This window comes from Phalacrocorax aristotelis, chromosome 5, assembly GCF_949628215.1.
Source record: "Phalacrocorax aristotelis chromosome 5, bGulAri2.1, whole genome shotgun sequence".
Taxonomy (NCBI): Eukaryota; Metazoa; Chordata; class Aves; order Suliformes; family Phalacrocoracidae; genus Phalacrocorax; species Phalacrocorax aristotelis.
Window position 1 is genome coordinate 54,216,452 of NC_134280.1, and position 14,765 is coordinate 54,231,216.

General features: G+C 39.3%; 1 protein-coding gene across 4 annotated transcripts in view; it reads right to left on the minus strand.

Moving 5' to 3' along the window:
* Positions 1 to 3,734: 3,734 nt before the first annotated feature.
* The window catches only part of NAP1L4 (nucleosome assembly protein 1 like 4), a 29,228-nt gene continuing 18,197 nt past the window's right edge, over positions 3,735 to 14,765 (minus strand). Inside the window, exons 12-17 of one of the 4 annotated variants that reach the window (XR_012660763.1) lie at positions 14,586 to 14,608; positions 13,817 to 13,936; positions 13,480 to 13,509; positions 12,063 to 12,140; positions 10,868 to 10,906; positions 3,735 to 4,981 (exon numbers count right to left, since the gene is read on the minus strand). Coding sequence is in view for 2 of the 4 variants with exons in the window: in XM_075094588.1 (XP_074950689.1) it covers positions 4,943 to 4,981; positions 12,063 to 12,119; positions 13,480 to 13,509; positions 13,817 to 13,936; positions 14,586 to 14,608 (269 nt within the window). In the remaining 2 variants the exon portion in view is untranslated. The remainder of the gene's footprint in view (positions 4,982 to 10,867; positions 10,907 to 12,062; positions 12,141 to 13,479; positions 13,510 to 13,816; positions 13,937 to 14,585; positions 14,609 to 14,765) is intronic. The other 3 variants (XM_075094589.1, XR_012660762.1, XM_075094588.1) reach the window with 3 other exon arrangements.

Sequence of the window (14,765 nt, forward strand, 5' to 3'; positions counted from 1 at the left end):
TGGACTCAACAGCCACCAGGATGAATTTACTTTGCAAAAAGATCAGTTTAACAGCTCACAAAGAATATTTGCATGGTGCAAGACTATTTGCATTGGTGATAGACCAATGGTCCTTCTTTTCCAGCATCATTCTGTGCTTTTTGGTTTTTGCCCCCAGTAGGGGCAAATTATTATTTTATGTTTGTGGGTTGTTTGGGGTTTTTTTTCCTTTGGGTCATGTTGCATAATGAGTAAATTCCTTTCCATGCCGTTACCCTTCTCTTCAGCCCTTTTCTTAAGCTGGGATGGGTCTAGTATTGGTTATGTTTAACTTGCAGATGCTGGGGGCAAACAGCAAGGCAGGGCGAGCCAACAGGAGGCCACGGCATTGCTGACACAGCTCCTTTGGGAAAGAAGAATTGGTAGGAGGGGGTGGGGGTTTTTTTGCATTGCGGGACTGTTATCAGGAAGGCGGGTATGAGCTGGGAGGCTGCGCAGAGACGCTCTGGCAATTGGAGCTCGTGCTCACTGGGTTGTGTTAACCTGGCTTGGCATCCCCACAAGGTGTCCCGATTCCCACGGTAAAAACCAGCGCATAAGGCAGCTTGTGCAAGAGGTGAGCAGGCTGCTGGGTGGCGCATGCATTTTTGCTTGTGTAATGGCGAGGTGAACAAGCAGAGAGGAAAGCTGGTCTGGAAACAAAAGCTGGCAGCTGGCAAACAGCTCAGCCTTCATTCACATGATGCTTCATAAAGAGCACGCAGGCATGGACTTTTTTTTTTTTTTTCTTCTTTTTGAATGCTTGTCAAACCTGAGTGACTTATGGCATTTATTGTTTGGGCTTCCTGGCCCTGGCCTGCAAGAAGCTGGAAGTATTTAGGACAGCAGTATAAGCATATGGAAAAAAAAAAAAGCTCTGCCTGTTATTAGTGTGATGACTATAAACTGGGAAAGGCAGGATGAAGGTTTGTCCATGCGCTGCTTACAGGTACAGCAACGGCTGTTTGCACACTAATTATAGTGAAGAACATGGGCAACAAAGGCAAGAAATGTGAGGCAAGTGTTCAGCTTCAGGGTAGAAGCCCTGAACAGCTATTATATTGACACAAAATCAATGCCTCCCAGACTTCATCTGGGCAAGAATACAGATATTTATCCATGGGAAGAGGCAGAGGATAAAGCAGCATGAATGCAGCACTTTTTAAATTTTTTTTTTAACACATTGCCATTAACAACAGGCTATTGAGAGGGGCTTTGCAGGAGCCCAAATCAAATTTAATGTTTTTCCAAAAGCCACATATTGGTGGACATGAAATGCCACAGGACCAGGTGAAGCTTAGTGATGGCAAGGCTTTGGGGCACATAGCGTGTGCTCCAGCAGTGGGAGAAGTAAGTCTCCCATCTAGCTTGCATAATACACTATTTGTGCTTATAGGCTCAACTAGAAAAGACGTTTCTTCCATTTTCTGGTTGAGCTATAATCACTTCCAAAAGCTAGGATGCTTCAGAAGAAGGTATGAATGTTACACCTCAGCGTAACATCAGGCAGCCAGGGCATGTCTCACATTTTAAACTCACCTCCTGAATCAATGAGCTCACAAGGACTGAGCAATTTCTTTGCGCCGTAACTCGTCTGGCCTCTTCTTACGCGCTCCTCTCCAGCATGGGCCTCCTCCGGACTGCGCTCTGCTGAGCTGGCTCCCTCGGCAAGACCTCATTTGCTTGAGGAACTGCCATCAAGGCAGCATTTAACCAAGGATGAATTTATTACGAGTCTTCTTTATTTTAAAACAGGAAAAGCCTGTTTTATAAGGAGAGTGGAAATACGCAGAGACCATTTTAATTTTTCCAGCTGCCACAAATCCTAACTAGATAGTAAACCCCAGATAACTGAACTTACTGGAATTGGACCGAAAGCCTACAGCTCTCAGTTATCCCAAATACAAAGCTCCCATGAAGTTACCCTAACACTGTGCAAAAGGCTCCTGAGAAATCCCTGCCAGTCCCCAATTTTCAGCTGCAAGCAGAATATTTGCCATTTGCTTCTGCATCAGATAGGGCAGCGGGGTAGTACCTCCAAGGCTTTCTTCCTAGACAACCAAAGTGCTGAGAAGCTATTAATCACGCTGTAGCCCGAGTAGGCGACATGCCAAATTAATCTCGCTTGGAGCACTTCCAGCTGCTTTAACTTTCAGACCCAGAAACAGAGATTTTTTTTTTTTCCCCCCTCAAATGAGAAGTTACCAACACGAAGACTGCGTCAAAAAAGCGTGTTCTCACAGACTAAACTTCAGTTTCTTTTATCAGGTTGCTGTGAGGGTAATCAAACATGTATGCATGTAGACTCACTCTTTCGGTATCACCTCAGCATTTTTAAAACTTACCACTTTAATTTTGCATAGGGACCCTGATTTGTCTTCAGAAAACAGCAATATTTTTTTTGTCTTTTCCAACAGTTAATCACTCTTATCTCCTTTTCGTACACCTGCACTCCTTTTATCATCCAGCCTGGATTTGTCCAGCCATGACCTTCTGATAACCAATGCATCGGTCCTTGATACTCTTTTCCGCTGAAGGAACGAGCTGAGCTGTTCAGGTATGGGTTAGTTACTTTTCCTGTAGACAAAGTCTATAAATAACCATCTGAAAACAGAGAAGAGTCTACAAGACACTCATCCTTGCCGTTATCAGCTAGATCTGTAATGGCAAGAGCACGCTTGGTTTTGACAAGATCTGTTTTCTATTTGGCTGCAGACTGGAGTTGACTCTGCTTTAACGAATCCCAGCCCAGCTTTCCCATGGCTTTCCTGAGGATGAACGCCTCGCCAGGCAGCTTCGTTACCCACCCACCTCATTCGCGCTCCCTGAACGCTGGCACATTTGCTCTCCATGTTCTGGAATTTCCCGTTTTCATAAAATTAAAGTTAGCCTTTCAGGATTCATGCACATAAATTACTTCAGCGTGCTAATTTGCAGATGTTTATCTCCAGGTCGCAGCACTCCTATTTAACCATGTAGAGGAGAGTACTTCTTTAGGATGGGGGAAATATAATTCAATTTCTTTTGATACATAAATTAAAAAAGCTGGTCAAATACCTCTATTTGATGTAACTCACATCACTGGCACTGTTATCAGCCAGTTTGCATGTGTGGAAACTCCATTCATCACTCCTCCCCAGTCAGATGTGCCTTTACACTGTTCTGTGCCTGCTGTGTGGTACACTGCAACCTAATGATTAGTTACAAAATCTTATTTTTTTAAATAAAAGTCCAGAACCTGCCTTCTTCCCTTGCTCCTGCCTTAACACTGTAACGTGGCACCAGAGCATCAGTGCTACACCTTTCCTGACTGCAAGGTATTGATGTGGGGATATCGTCACAGGTCATAAACCGCTTTACATCCCCCAGCACCTCATTTAGTCCATGACCAAGCTGCACAGGTCATGTGGAGTCTGCAGTAATGATGTTGCCCCCCAAAAAACCCCAAATCCTACAAAACATTCCAGACTATTTACTTGCAAATTGAGCAAGTTTGTTCTGATTTACATCAAAGAACTGTGTAATCCAATATTTACAAGGACTCCCTTTTCTTTGGGTTTTCACAAGAAAGGAAAGCAGCAGGATGTTCAGCCAAGAGCCGTAGCAGGCCAAAGAGGCAGCATGCCCCTTGTTAAACACCTCACCCTCCACTACCAAAAGCCAAAGGGATCTTCATTTAACCTAGGAAGCATTACGGACCAGACAGGCACCAACGATCATGTTTCACAACTTTAATAGAATATTCTATCTATTCTGTACAAATTGAAAACACTGTATTAAGTTACAAATGTGTAAGGTAAGGCTGGAGCACTCTACATGCCTGGTCACAGTGTTGATACAGCTGCTATTCAACTGCTGCCAGAGGTTGGCAATGGATGCTGAAACTAGAAATGTGTACCCGAAGTGCCACACAACAACAAAAGGTAGTTTTGAAGACTTCAGAGCTTAAAATAAATTGTGGAATGGAATAATTTCAGTGTTGCAAGTAAGACACCAAAACTTCAGATTTATTGAACTTTGATAAATTCCTGTGTTCATAGTGAAAGGTCCTTCCATGCTGGACACTAAGCAGTAAAACTACCGGAAAATATCTGGTTCTTTGGCTGCAACCCACTTCCATCAACCGCAACAGTTTGGCCTTTGTGTTTTGATCTTCATCCAGAAGAGCTGTCATTTTGATGCAAGTTCATTTCTTCTGTCTAGGCTACTACATTGAGACCAATTCAAATTATTTGTTTTACAAGTACCCATTATTGTATGCAAAAGAGGAAGATCTTTCAAGTATATTAAAAACTATTAAAAAGCACTAATTCTGTCAAAGTACTTACAAACATGAATAAATAAATAGTAAGATGAACAACTAAGTTTCAAATATGACACCCCCTTCAACTGGTTTTACTGAGATAATAAATATGACATTTAAAGCTGCTCAAGCACTAGTTCAATCTGTAGGTTGCAAGAAACATTAAAAAAAGGGGAGAGGGAACTAGCAAAAAAGTCATATTGCTCTGTTTCAGCTACCATACATGTAACCCATTTACTTTAGCTTCTCAGCACATTGCTATTCCACAATTTTCAATGGTGAACAAGAAAATGGATAATCCTCGCTTGGTAGGCCAGACTAGTCCCCTATGCATATGGCAAAAGGCTCTAAAGGCCTATTGACGTACTTAGCTACGGTGTACCAACGGCTGTAGAGTGTGATTTATTTAAACCTCATATTTCCCAACTGCATTGAAGTTGCCACTGTACATGTTAAGCGATAAAGAAAAAGTTAGTGAAAATCATGCATTTTAAAACAAATTAATTTTAAGCATTGTTAATAAGATTGTGCTGCAGCGATGGAATATCCTGAACTGCAGGCCAGGTATCCAAATATTTGTTAGAAGTTGTTCAAATATCACTTCCAAGTGGTATTTCCTTGTTACTGTTGTTTGCATTCAGCAGGTTGGCTGGAATCTTTCTATAGAAAGGGAAAAAAAGAAAGAAAAAAAAATTAAAAATCAAAATGGCATCCAAGAAATACCTCAACAAATAGAAGAATTTGGCTATGTGCTTTTGAGTTAGCTAGAGGGACCATTAGCATGCACAAAAAGCTACATGTAAACTCAAGCTACATCCTAAAGGTCTGAACAGCAGTCACAGTATTTATTGGGTTCCCTCCCCCCACCACAACTGCTTGGTACCCCATAATATTTTTAATCTACATTTGCATTCTTTACACTCCACTTTACATCCAGTAGGCCAAGGCTCAAACAAACAAAAGAGCAAAACACCTTCTACTTCCCCCCACCAGAGGCTCAGTTTGACTCTCAGCTCCTACTAAAGAGTTTAACAGCAACCTGCCACCTCCTCACTAACTCCGAGGAGGGAGGAAGGCAGGCTGCTTATTCTAGAGCACGTTTGAGTTTTTCCCTTAGAAGCCTTGCCCTTTCTGCTAAGGTGATAAAAATGTAATTAACGTGTTGATTTCTTCTAGGTTCTGCATCACCAGCAGGTAACTATTCAACAGTTTAACAGGAGGCAAGAAGTCCACATGTTAATCAGAATATGTAAATGTAGGAACACCTTCATTAGGTAGTAAAACAACTTCCCCTTTGGCAAAAGGAAGTGTATTTGGGAAGGAGAACAAGTACTCAAACAGCTAAGAACTTCAGGTTTTACATGGTACTTCTTGCCTTTTTTTTTATTCTTAGAAAGCAGGAGAATTTATTCAGTGAATTTCCTGTTTGCTTCTCCCTTTACCATTCTTAATATAGTTTATAATAAGCAAACAGTGGTCACATAAACCTGCTGAATTCTCGTAAAGAAAAATACAGATAAAATATGACACCTTGAATGTCACTGATCACAAAATAAAATGTTACTTAGTAACAATCCTAAAGAGCAGCTTTATGTGTTGTAAAGGAAGCAAACATGCAAGAATGCATTAAACATCAAGTGGCCAAGAGCTAAGACAACTTAAGTGTTTTGCCTGTAGCAAGGAAGAACAGGTGCAACTAAGATTCCGTTCCATAAGTTTTTTCCTTGATAATCTGCACTAAACTGACTATTTTTCTCTTCCTCAACTAAATTGCTTTAGGGTTACAGTGGTCACTATCATTCCCACTGGAATGCTGGATTAAAGCCAAATGCTCTCTTCTGCACAGATACGCCAAAGACCTTTCAGACTTCTTCCTTCTGGTTTTCCTCCCCCAGCACATCTGGCTAACTCCAACTTTGTACTCTCTCATCTGCCTGGGGTTCCAAATCACACTGACATGAATTCATTTTCACTGATCTGGGACTAAATACAGCACGAATTCCCTCTTGAAAAGAGGGATATGTTTACACATAACACAAAATCAGCATTCTGTCTGTTAAAAAAAAAAAAAATCTGACTGCCACTGGTGATACATTGCATGCTATTCCACTTCATTTAGAGGCAGGCAAAAAATGGCAGCATTTTTATCAAAAAGCGTTCCAGAAGTATCTATTTTTCTTGTAACTGCTTTGTATTTGAACACGGCCACGCAGCATCACATCTCATTCCCCGTGCATTCTGGATAACAGCCATAATGAAGTAACTAACCAATTATTTAGAAAGTACTTAAAAATCTTTACATCTCCCTCCTTCCTTCCTATTCACCAGTTATATCAGACACACTTAGGTTGACCACTGCAACCATTTCAGCCAAATTTTAACGATCAGCCAAACCCCTTATTATATTTTCTAATAAACTTCATTACTCTTTCTTTATACTTGCCTTTATTTCTGTAAACATTTGACTCATATTACTGCATATAAATCTTTATCCTGTAAAAACTGAGTCACAGAGATTACAAAGTTCCTTAAGGACCTTTCAGCGTTGATTACTGCTCTCAGACAGAAAAAAAAAAATACAGTTTAAGGGGTTCTCGGATATGAGTCAGTTGTTGGAGAATTTTGACAGTAATACTGCTAGCTTATGCTATTTTTAGCTTACAGCTGAGGGCATATCTATCTGGACCATATATATAAAAATGTTTAAGCAGGGCATAAGCAACAAGGTAGTATCTCAGATCCAGATTCCAACATAACCAATTTTCTTCCACCATTTCAATAGCACAGCACTGCTCCTCCTGAGCAAGACACCACGTGAGCTCCGTATTGCTTTCAGTTACCCATCAGCCTCGCATAAAGCATCTCAGTCTAATCCTGAGATGACAACGGCACAGGGAGATGACCACAATTTTCTTCGAGTTACAGCTGCCTCATCAGGCACATGCATGTTGAAACTTATCTCTGGCCTCTAATGGCTCCTGTAAGATCAGGGACCAGACCCCAAACTGCGTGTGATCAAGATACTACATCCATACTCCCTCAGGCAAGGCTATTAAGCTTGAGCCTGCTCTTCCTGCTGTGCCCAGACTGCTGGTGACATTTGGTCAGCCAACCACTACCAACCCATTTATTGGCCTTAAACAGACATTGTGCTCTTTTTCTCCCCATACTAGCAAGATTTCCATTCATGCTGTATTTCTCTAAATTAACTTCTAAAGATATCTTAGAAATGGCAAAGTGCATCAGCCAGGCAATAAAGACCAAAGAGACTTTAACTGGCAAAGATAAGGAGGAATTGCATTTTATTTTAAAATAAATTTAGCAGCAAATGCATGTACTGAAGTTCATTACCAGCACTACAAGAGACAAGTAAGAATTCCTTTTGTTGTAAAGAGATTCTCTGTAGTATATAGTCATGAACAATGACTTAAGTTCATATGAAAAGTGGCAGGATTTTTTTTTTTATTTTTACATCTTTGAAGTATTTCATTATTGCTTATTCTGTGCAAGTTGTTTAAACCACTCTGGGCCTTTGATTCCAGTCTGAGACACTGTTCCAACAGAGATATACAAGCTAAATAACTGAGACACCCACCTGTTTTCCCTCTTTTGCTAACAAAAGTCAATATACAGCTTTTTTGCCACTGCCTCTTATTTATTGCACCACTTGTTCATGCCCATTGTGCCAAGAGTGTTTGGGTTGGTTTTTTTTTTTTTAATTCTGAACATTTTTCTTCTGGCACTTGATTACCCAGGAGAATAATGCAAGAAACTTGAGCTAATTAGCTTATGTACAGGCCACTCGCTCAGACATCAGCAATTACATCAGCTAAACTGCATCAGCTACTTATGGACATAGAGGACATGCATCAAATTTAAACAGGGAATTTCACCTAAAATTTGCAGAATCATAGGGCTAAAACGGATGAGGAAAGCAGGTCTGAAGTAATATTACTTTCATGACCTTCATACACAGCCCACTGCTTCTACCCATCCAATTAATCTGGTGTCCTAGAGGATGCGGGCATAAGATAAATGGCATGGATACTTTGGACTTGGCGATTTAGTCCTTTCAAACCAGATCTTTTTCACATTAAGTTACTGCTGAAAGAGACACTGAATTAATATTAATCTTCAATGTTTAACCAGGTTAGTTAGGACACATTCCTAGGTGATTCAAAGAGCAAATCCAGCCTTCACCACCTTACTTTTACAAATCACTTCTTGGGAAGCTTCCCATCTGCTAAAGTAGCACAGGCAGCCCATCAAGATCCCATCTGACTCCCAAACGGACTTCACTGCCAACACTGGAATCAATGCAGGCAGTAGGCACTTATCACTAGCAGAGAAGGAAAAAAGCCTTTCAATAATTCACATGTCCTACCATGAAATAGTCCAGCTAGGAGTCCTAATGCTAAACCTCACCTTTGTTCATTTCCTAATCTATGTTATCAAATGAGAAAAAGCAAGGATATCAAACTTATGCATGGAAATTCAACACAGAGCTAACCGGAGCTAAGCAAGCAAGTGGTCTGAACTGCCTCCTCCACAACTGGACAGAATGCTTGAAAGGTTCTGAAAATGAATTTGCTGCTAGCAGGCCCTTCTGCCACTGTTGCTTAGACAGACTAAGCACCTTGGAGCACATGTAGTCCCCCCCCACAGCAGCTTTTTAGTTCATAATTCAAGACAGCATTCTACATTACCTTGTCAGCTATTTATCTTTTCAAGCTTAGCGTCAGTAATGTGAAATAAAGGCAGCTAAAGGAATAGGGCATGCAAGCACATAGAAAAATACACTAGAAAAAACAAGCTACATTATCTGTTTTTGTAGCATCTTCTGAACCTACTTCCAATCACCTGCTCAGCCTTCCAAAGCCACAACTTATATATAGCACAAGTGCTTTGTGTAAGAGATGATCATAACCGGAGGGAAGGAGGGAAGGAGGGAAGGAGGGAAGGAGGGAAGGAGGGAAGGAGGGAAGGAGGGAAGGAGGGAAGGAGGGAAGGAGGGAAGGAGGGAAGGAGGGAAGGAGGGAAGGAGGGAAGGAGGGAAGGAGGGAAGGAGGGAAGGAGGGAAGGAGGGAAGGAGGGAAGGAGGGAAGGAGGGAAGGAGGGAAGGAGGGAAGGAGGGAAGGAGGTTTAACAAAGCAGAAAGTGTTGACATTTATGTAGCAAATGAGTATGACATAAAAGGAGAAGGTAATATGGAAGTAACTGAAGAGGAGAAATTGAATTTGAATGGAAAGCAAACCAAAGAACAAATTTTTTTGTTGTTGTACATGAAAAGGAAGCTATTCTAAATATAAGAAAAGCGGGGGGAACTGAAAGGCAAAGAGTGACAGGGAGAAACAGGACCAGAAAAATGGAATGAACAGAAGAAGAAATGGAAAACAGGATCAGGGGTATGAGTCTTAAATGACAAAACAGAATTTCAAGTTGACTTGAAAACTGAAGCCAGTGGCTGACAACTGTTAATTGTAAAAAGGGAAGAGAGCTGTGTAACAGCTTATATGTTGTCCTGCTGCAGTCTGTTGTGACAGATTTCTACTACTGCAGCTGAATAAACAGTGCACGTGTGTTGAGGCAGGGTGGCTGGCTTCTCAAAGCTTACCAGATTGGAATTAAAAAAAAAAACAACACACCAACACCCCCCCCAAACACACAAAAAAAAACCACAACAAAAAAAACACACCCCAACCCCAAACTAAAAAAAAAAAACCCAAAAAACACAAAATGCAGCTCAAGTTTGAGTTTAACGAAGGTAAAGAATGGCATTATCTATGCAGAGAGGGAACAAGTTGGAAAGACTAGAGCTTCTCCTAAATAACCAGAGAGGTGGCGGCGGGGGCGGAAGATACAAGTTTAAAATACAGGGGGGAAAAAAACTGCATGGAGCCTGTTGCAGGCATTGTCCTTTATGAGCCATGGGGTGTAAGGTAAGATGACTGTATATAATAGAAGGAATTTTTCTTCTTTTAAATGAAGAGACAGATGAGCAGGAGAGTAATACCTGTGCAGAATCATGAGCTCAAGAAAAGGCCTTTAAGAGTGACTGACTGCCTTTGTCAGGCAGCATAAATAAGAATTATGTTGGAAAAGACATACTAAGGAAGCTGATGACTTACAAAAGTTCTTAAGAAGAGCAGAGGAGATATTTAATAAATAATAGAAACACTAAAGAGACACAACATCAAATCAGAAACCAGGAAAAAGAAGTCTGACAAGTGTCACTATCTTTTATCTTGTATAGATAATATAGTTTGACTGCTACAATAGCAAAGCAGAAGTTAAGCCAGGAAGGCAGAGAGGTCATTCTGAAAGATCTAATTTAATTATATGATTTAAAATGCATTCATCTCTACACACTTTTTTTTTTGTTACTAATAAAACCTAAACTCTGAAGTCACCACTCCCCTATTTCTTTTCCCCACACAAGGAAATAACAAAAACCAAAACAGAACAGAAAACCCTAGAAAACAAACCACATTGCATGGCTACAAATGGGACTCTTGGAAGTTAGGTATGAATGGAATTCCACCTTACCTAGAAATGTATGAATGATAAACAGACTTAAATTTACACCTAAATGGGAAAAAATTGAAAGGAACTGTCAGCATGAATGAAAAGTGAAACGTACAAAATAACACAGAAGGCAACAACTATAACCTTCCAAGATACTGTAAGCTTTTTTCCTACAGAATACCAAATCCTTTAAAAGGATATTTGATACTTAGCACAAATATACTTCAACTCAGAACTAACATTTTGTTTCTCAGCTGTCCCACTTTTTCCCCATTACAGGTACACCACTGCAGTTTGATCCTGCAGAATGCTCATTTCTGCCACTCTAATCCTGTTTGATCGATCTTTCCACAAGACAGACATTCTTTAGTATACAGTGTTTCTCATAAAAGAAAAACAAGCTCAATTCTTGATACAGTGACAAAAAGCATTTACTAGTGATATGACGATGTATCTGAAATTCTGCTCAGAAGAGTGACTTGTTAAGCTGCTGTTAAGACTTTCATCCAGAGATCAAGCAGTTTTGCATGCCTTTGACTTTTTCATCTGTACCTTCATAAAAAAATTAAAAGCTGACGTTTTAAGAACTAAACGAACACAAGCCTGTCATCAATGCCCTAGCTTCACTAAATATAAGTGTCAACTTTACAGTGACTGAAGGACTGAAAAATACCTATCAGAAGGAGCTGAATTTTAAAACCCCAGGTCTCGTAAAGTTTGAAATTCAAAGTTGGGGACTAACTTTTTTTTATTTCTAGCTAAGTACAGACACGTGGAGTCTAACATGCAGCCATCAGGACAACCAGAAAGAACAATTCTAAAAGAAAGAAAATAAACAAGCAAACTAGTTGAGATTTGTCAGACTAATTCTAAGTTGAAATCCAGCCACAGAATATTTGAAATAAGACCTTTCTAAAAGAAGAATATATATTATTATACAGAGACACCATTAAGAAGTAAAGGCACACAGTTCAGAAATTAACTTTTTCTTGGTGCAGGTTGGAAGACAAAACCTGCGTTTTCTCGATTTAAGGAAACATTGACTTTTCTTTTAAGAGCAATTTGAGTGCTGAAGAAGATGAAAACATTGCAGTCACAAACTAGGGTGGTTTTTGTTTTTTAGTAATTTATTTATCTTTTCACGAACTATTACAACCTTAGTTACATTGCTCATGATTATAGTCTGCATTATGACTATGCACACAAAAATCCGTACCTTAGGGTCACTCTCTGCATCTTCCTCTTCTTCTCCCTCCTCTTCCCCTTCCAACTCCTATGACAAAATAGAGATAAACTAACAGAAATTAAAACAGGTTAAAAGTGCAACTTTTTGTAATGGAGAATAAACAAAATAGCAAATTATATTATAACTGTATTCCACAGTGTTTCAGATGTCAACATTAAAACTACTTGGGCTGACTTAAAAGAATTCAGCATCTTCAAAATCTTAAAGCAAAATCTTTAAAAGAAGATTGAAAACAGATTTAAAAGATTCAGCATGGCTTAAGGCAACCTTTCTACATAAGCTGCTGCAGTCTCTCAACAATTTTTTAACTTGTACCTGAGCTATTATTTGGAATTTTACAGTTCTGGTAATAAGTAAATACATCTAATTTTTTTTTGTTTTGGCCTCCTTCCAAAGAGTCTCTATCTATTTGGATTACTATGGGCAGGCTATGTATTCCTGCACAGGATTTTGCAGTATTTTCACACTCTGTTGTACACATGCCTACATCCAAGTAGTAACATCTGGCACTAGAGGCACATTAAAAATACACATACACTTCTATCAAGACCCAGCTTAAAAATAAAAATAAGAAAACGTTTAGTCAATCAACAGCCTAAGCCCAGAGGTCTGCATTGCAGCTTGCAAGGAGAAAAAAAAAGAGACTGCATGCTGAAGGTTGCCAGCTCATGTCAGACCTCCAGCTTGATAACTTCTGATATACTCTACTATGGTGAGCTTGTTGACAGTCAGGTATGTACCTTTAACCAATCAGCAAGAACACCACAGTAAAAGCAGTAAAATAAAAATATCATTATCTGTAAAGGATATTATTTCATTTAAGTATGGTACCATTTAGTGGTTTTGTGCAAAGCCTTTTACACTATGTTTGTACTCACACAACACTACTGTAAACGGACCAGAGGTCTTGGTATACTAGAGATTCCAGCCTAAATTAAGTCTTTATCCTGAGCAGTTGCTCACTCTTCTTTTTTACTTTACATTTAGCAATGCCGAGTCTTCACGCTTATGACAACTGAAAGCTAACAGCTGAATTCCACTACTGCCTAAGCAACAGATATTTAAAAATAAGACTGAAGGTTCATATCATGCAACAGTCAAGAAAAAAGCTCATCTTTAATTTTTGACTCACGTCAGAAAGCAGCTTTTAAAATACTAGGGGGAAAAAAAAAAAAAAAAGGTTAAATGTTCTTGCACAAAGTACTTCTGTGAAGAGGAAAAACAGCCATAGATTTTGCAAGTAAGGAATGCTGAACTCTTTTGGAAAGAAGTATCATACACAAGAGCATTTATGAACAACTATTTTTCTGCTCCATATAGGACTATTTCTGGAACTGGAACATAGTAGGTAATTAGTTATCCATAAAAGATACAGTATGCATCTCACCTCCTCTTCACCTTCTTCTCCTTCTTCGAACTGAAAAACAAACCCAAGGTTTTATTAGCTCTGCTAATATTTGCATAAAATCTTCTGCAGTAATAGGTCTAGCACTTTCAGACACAGTAACTGGAACTAAGCCCCTTAAAGACGCAAAGATTAACAACTCATAGCAAATAGTTGTTTCTCCTATTGTAGTTGCCTTTCCTACTCCCCAGCAATAGGAATCTCTTCCAGTTTTTTCTTATTCTTATAATTAATACTACACACTAGTCTAATCAGAAAAGAAAGAGAATGCTTCTATCTACATGGTGACTAATAAACAAAATGGTGATAGCATACATACATTATCATCATCCTCTATAGCTTCCCCAGTGAAATAAAGCACAGCACGAGGGACTATCCTTTCACGGAAGAAGTGTCCAATTTCAAAATCTGCTGCTAAAGTAAACTCTGAATCTTCATCCTGTAAAGCAAGACGGTTTGATTTTTCTACTAAAAATGTGATGTGCTACAGAGGAACAAACAAAAGTATTTCAAAGTTACAGGTTTGAGAAACATCACACTGTCATCAACATCAACCTTCAGGTCATATGTACTTTCAGTATACTTAGCTTTGTAAGAATAAAAGAAATATTGCAAGTGTAAATTCAGATTTGCAGAACTGAGGTTTATTTTAAAAGTTTCCTACTTTATACATACAGGCTACTCGCCTGCTGCAACACCTTCTACGAAAAAGGCTCATACAGACTCTGCTGGTTCTGACACCTGATGTTATGGAACTGTTCAGACTGCTTCAGATTGATTTTTAAACAAAAATCAAGATACCAGCCACACATTAGCACTAACTGCCTAGGGAAAATAATGACCTCTTCTCAACAGTGACCATTATAGATGTATTTGATCAGCAAGATGTATAGCAGCAAACTGTCAAAGGATTCCTTGGAGGAGTCAATACTACCTCATTTTATCAAGATGAAACGCAACTTTGTCAAAAGCAAAAACAACAATAAAAACACACAGAACTTCGTAAAAGAACCCAAACAGGCGCTACAGAGATGTTCAGCACAAAAAGATATGGCAAAGCAATTGCACCATTTCAGAAACAAACTTACCAATGACTCTCCATCACCAGATACTGCAAAAAGACAAGACAGTAAATTTAAGAAAGTTTGTATAGTCTAGACCACCTCAATATTCAAGAAGACAAAACACAGCAAAAATAAAGACCTTCTCATACCAGAAAAAAGACTGGGGTTTGTAAAGTCTTCACAAGCTATTAAACCTTTACAGGC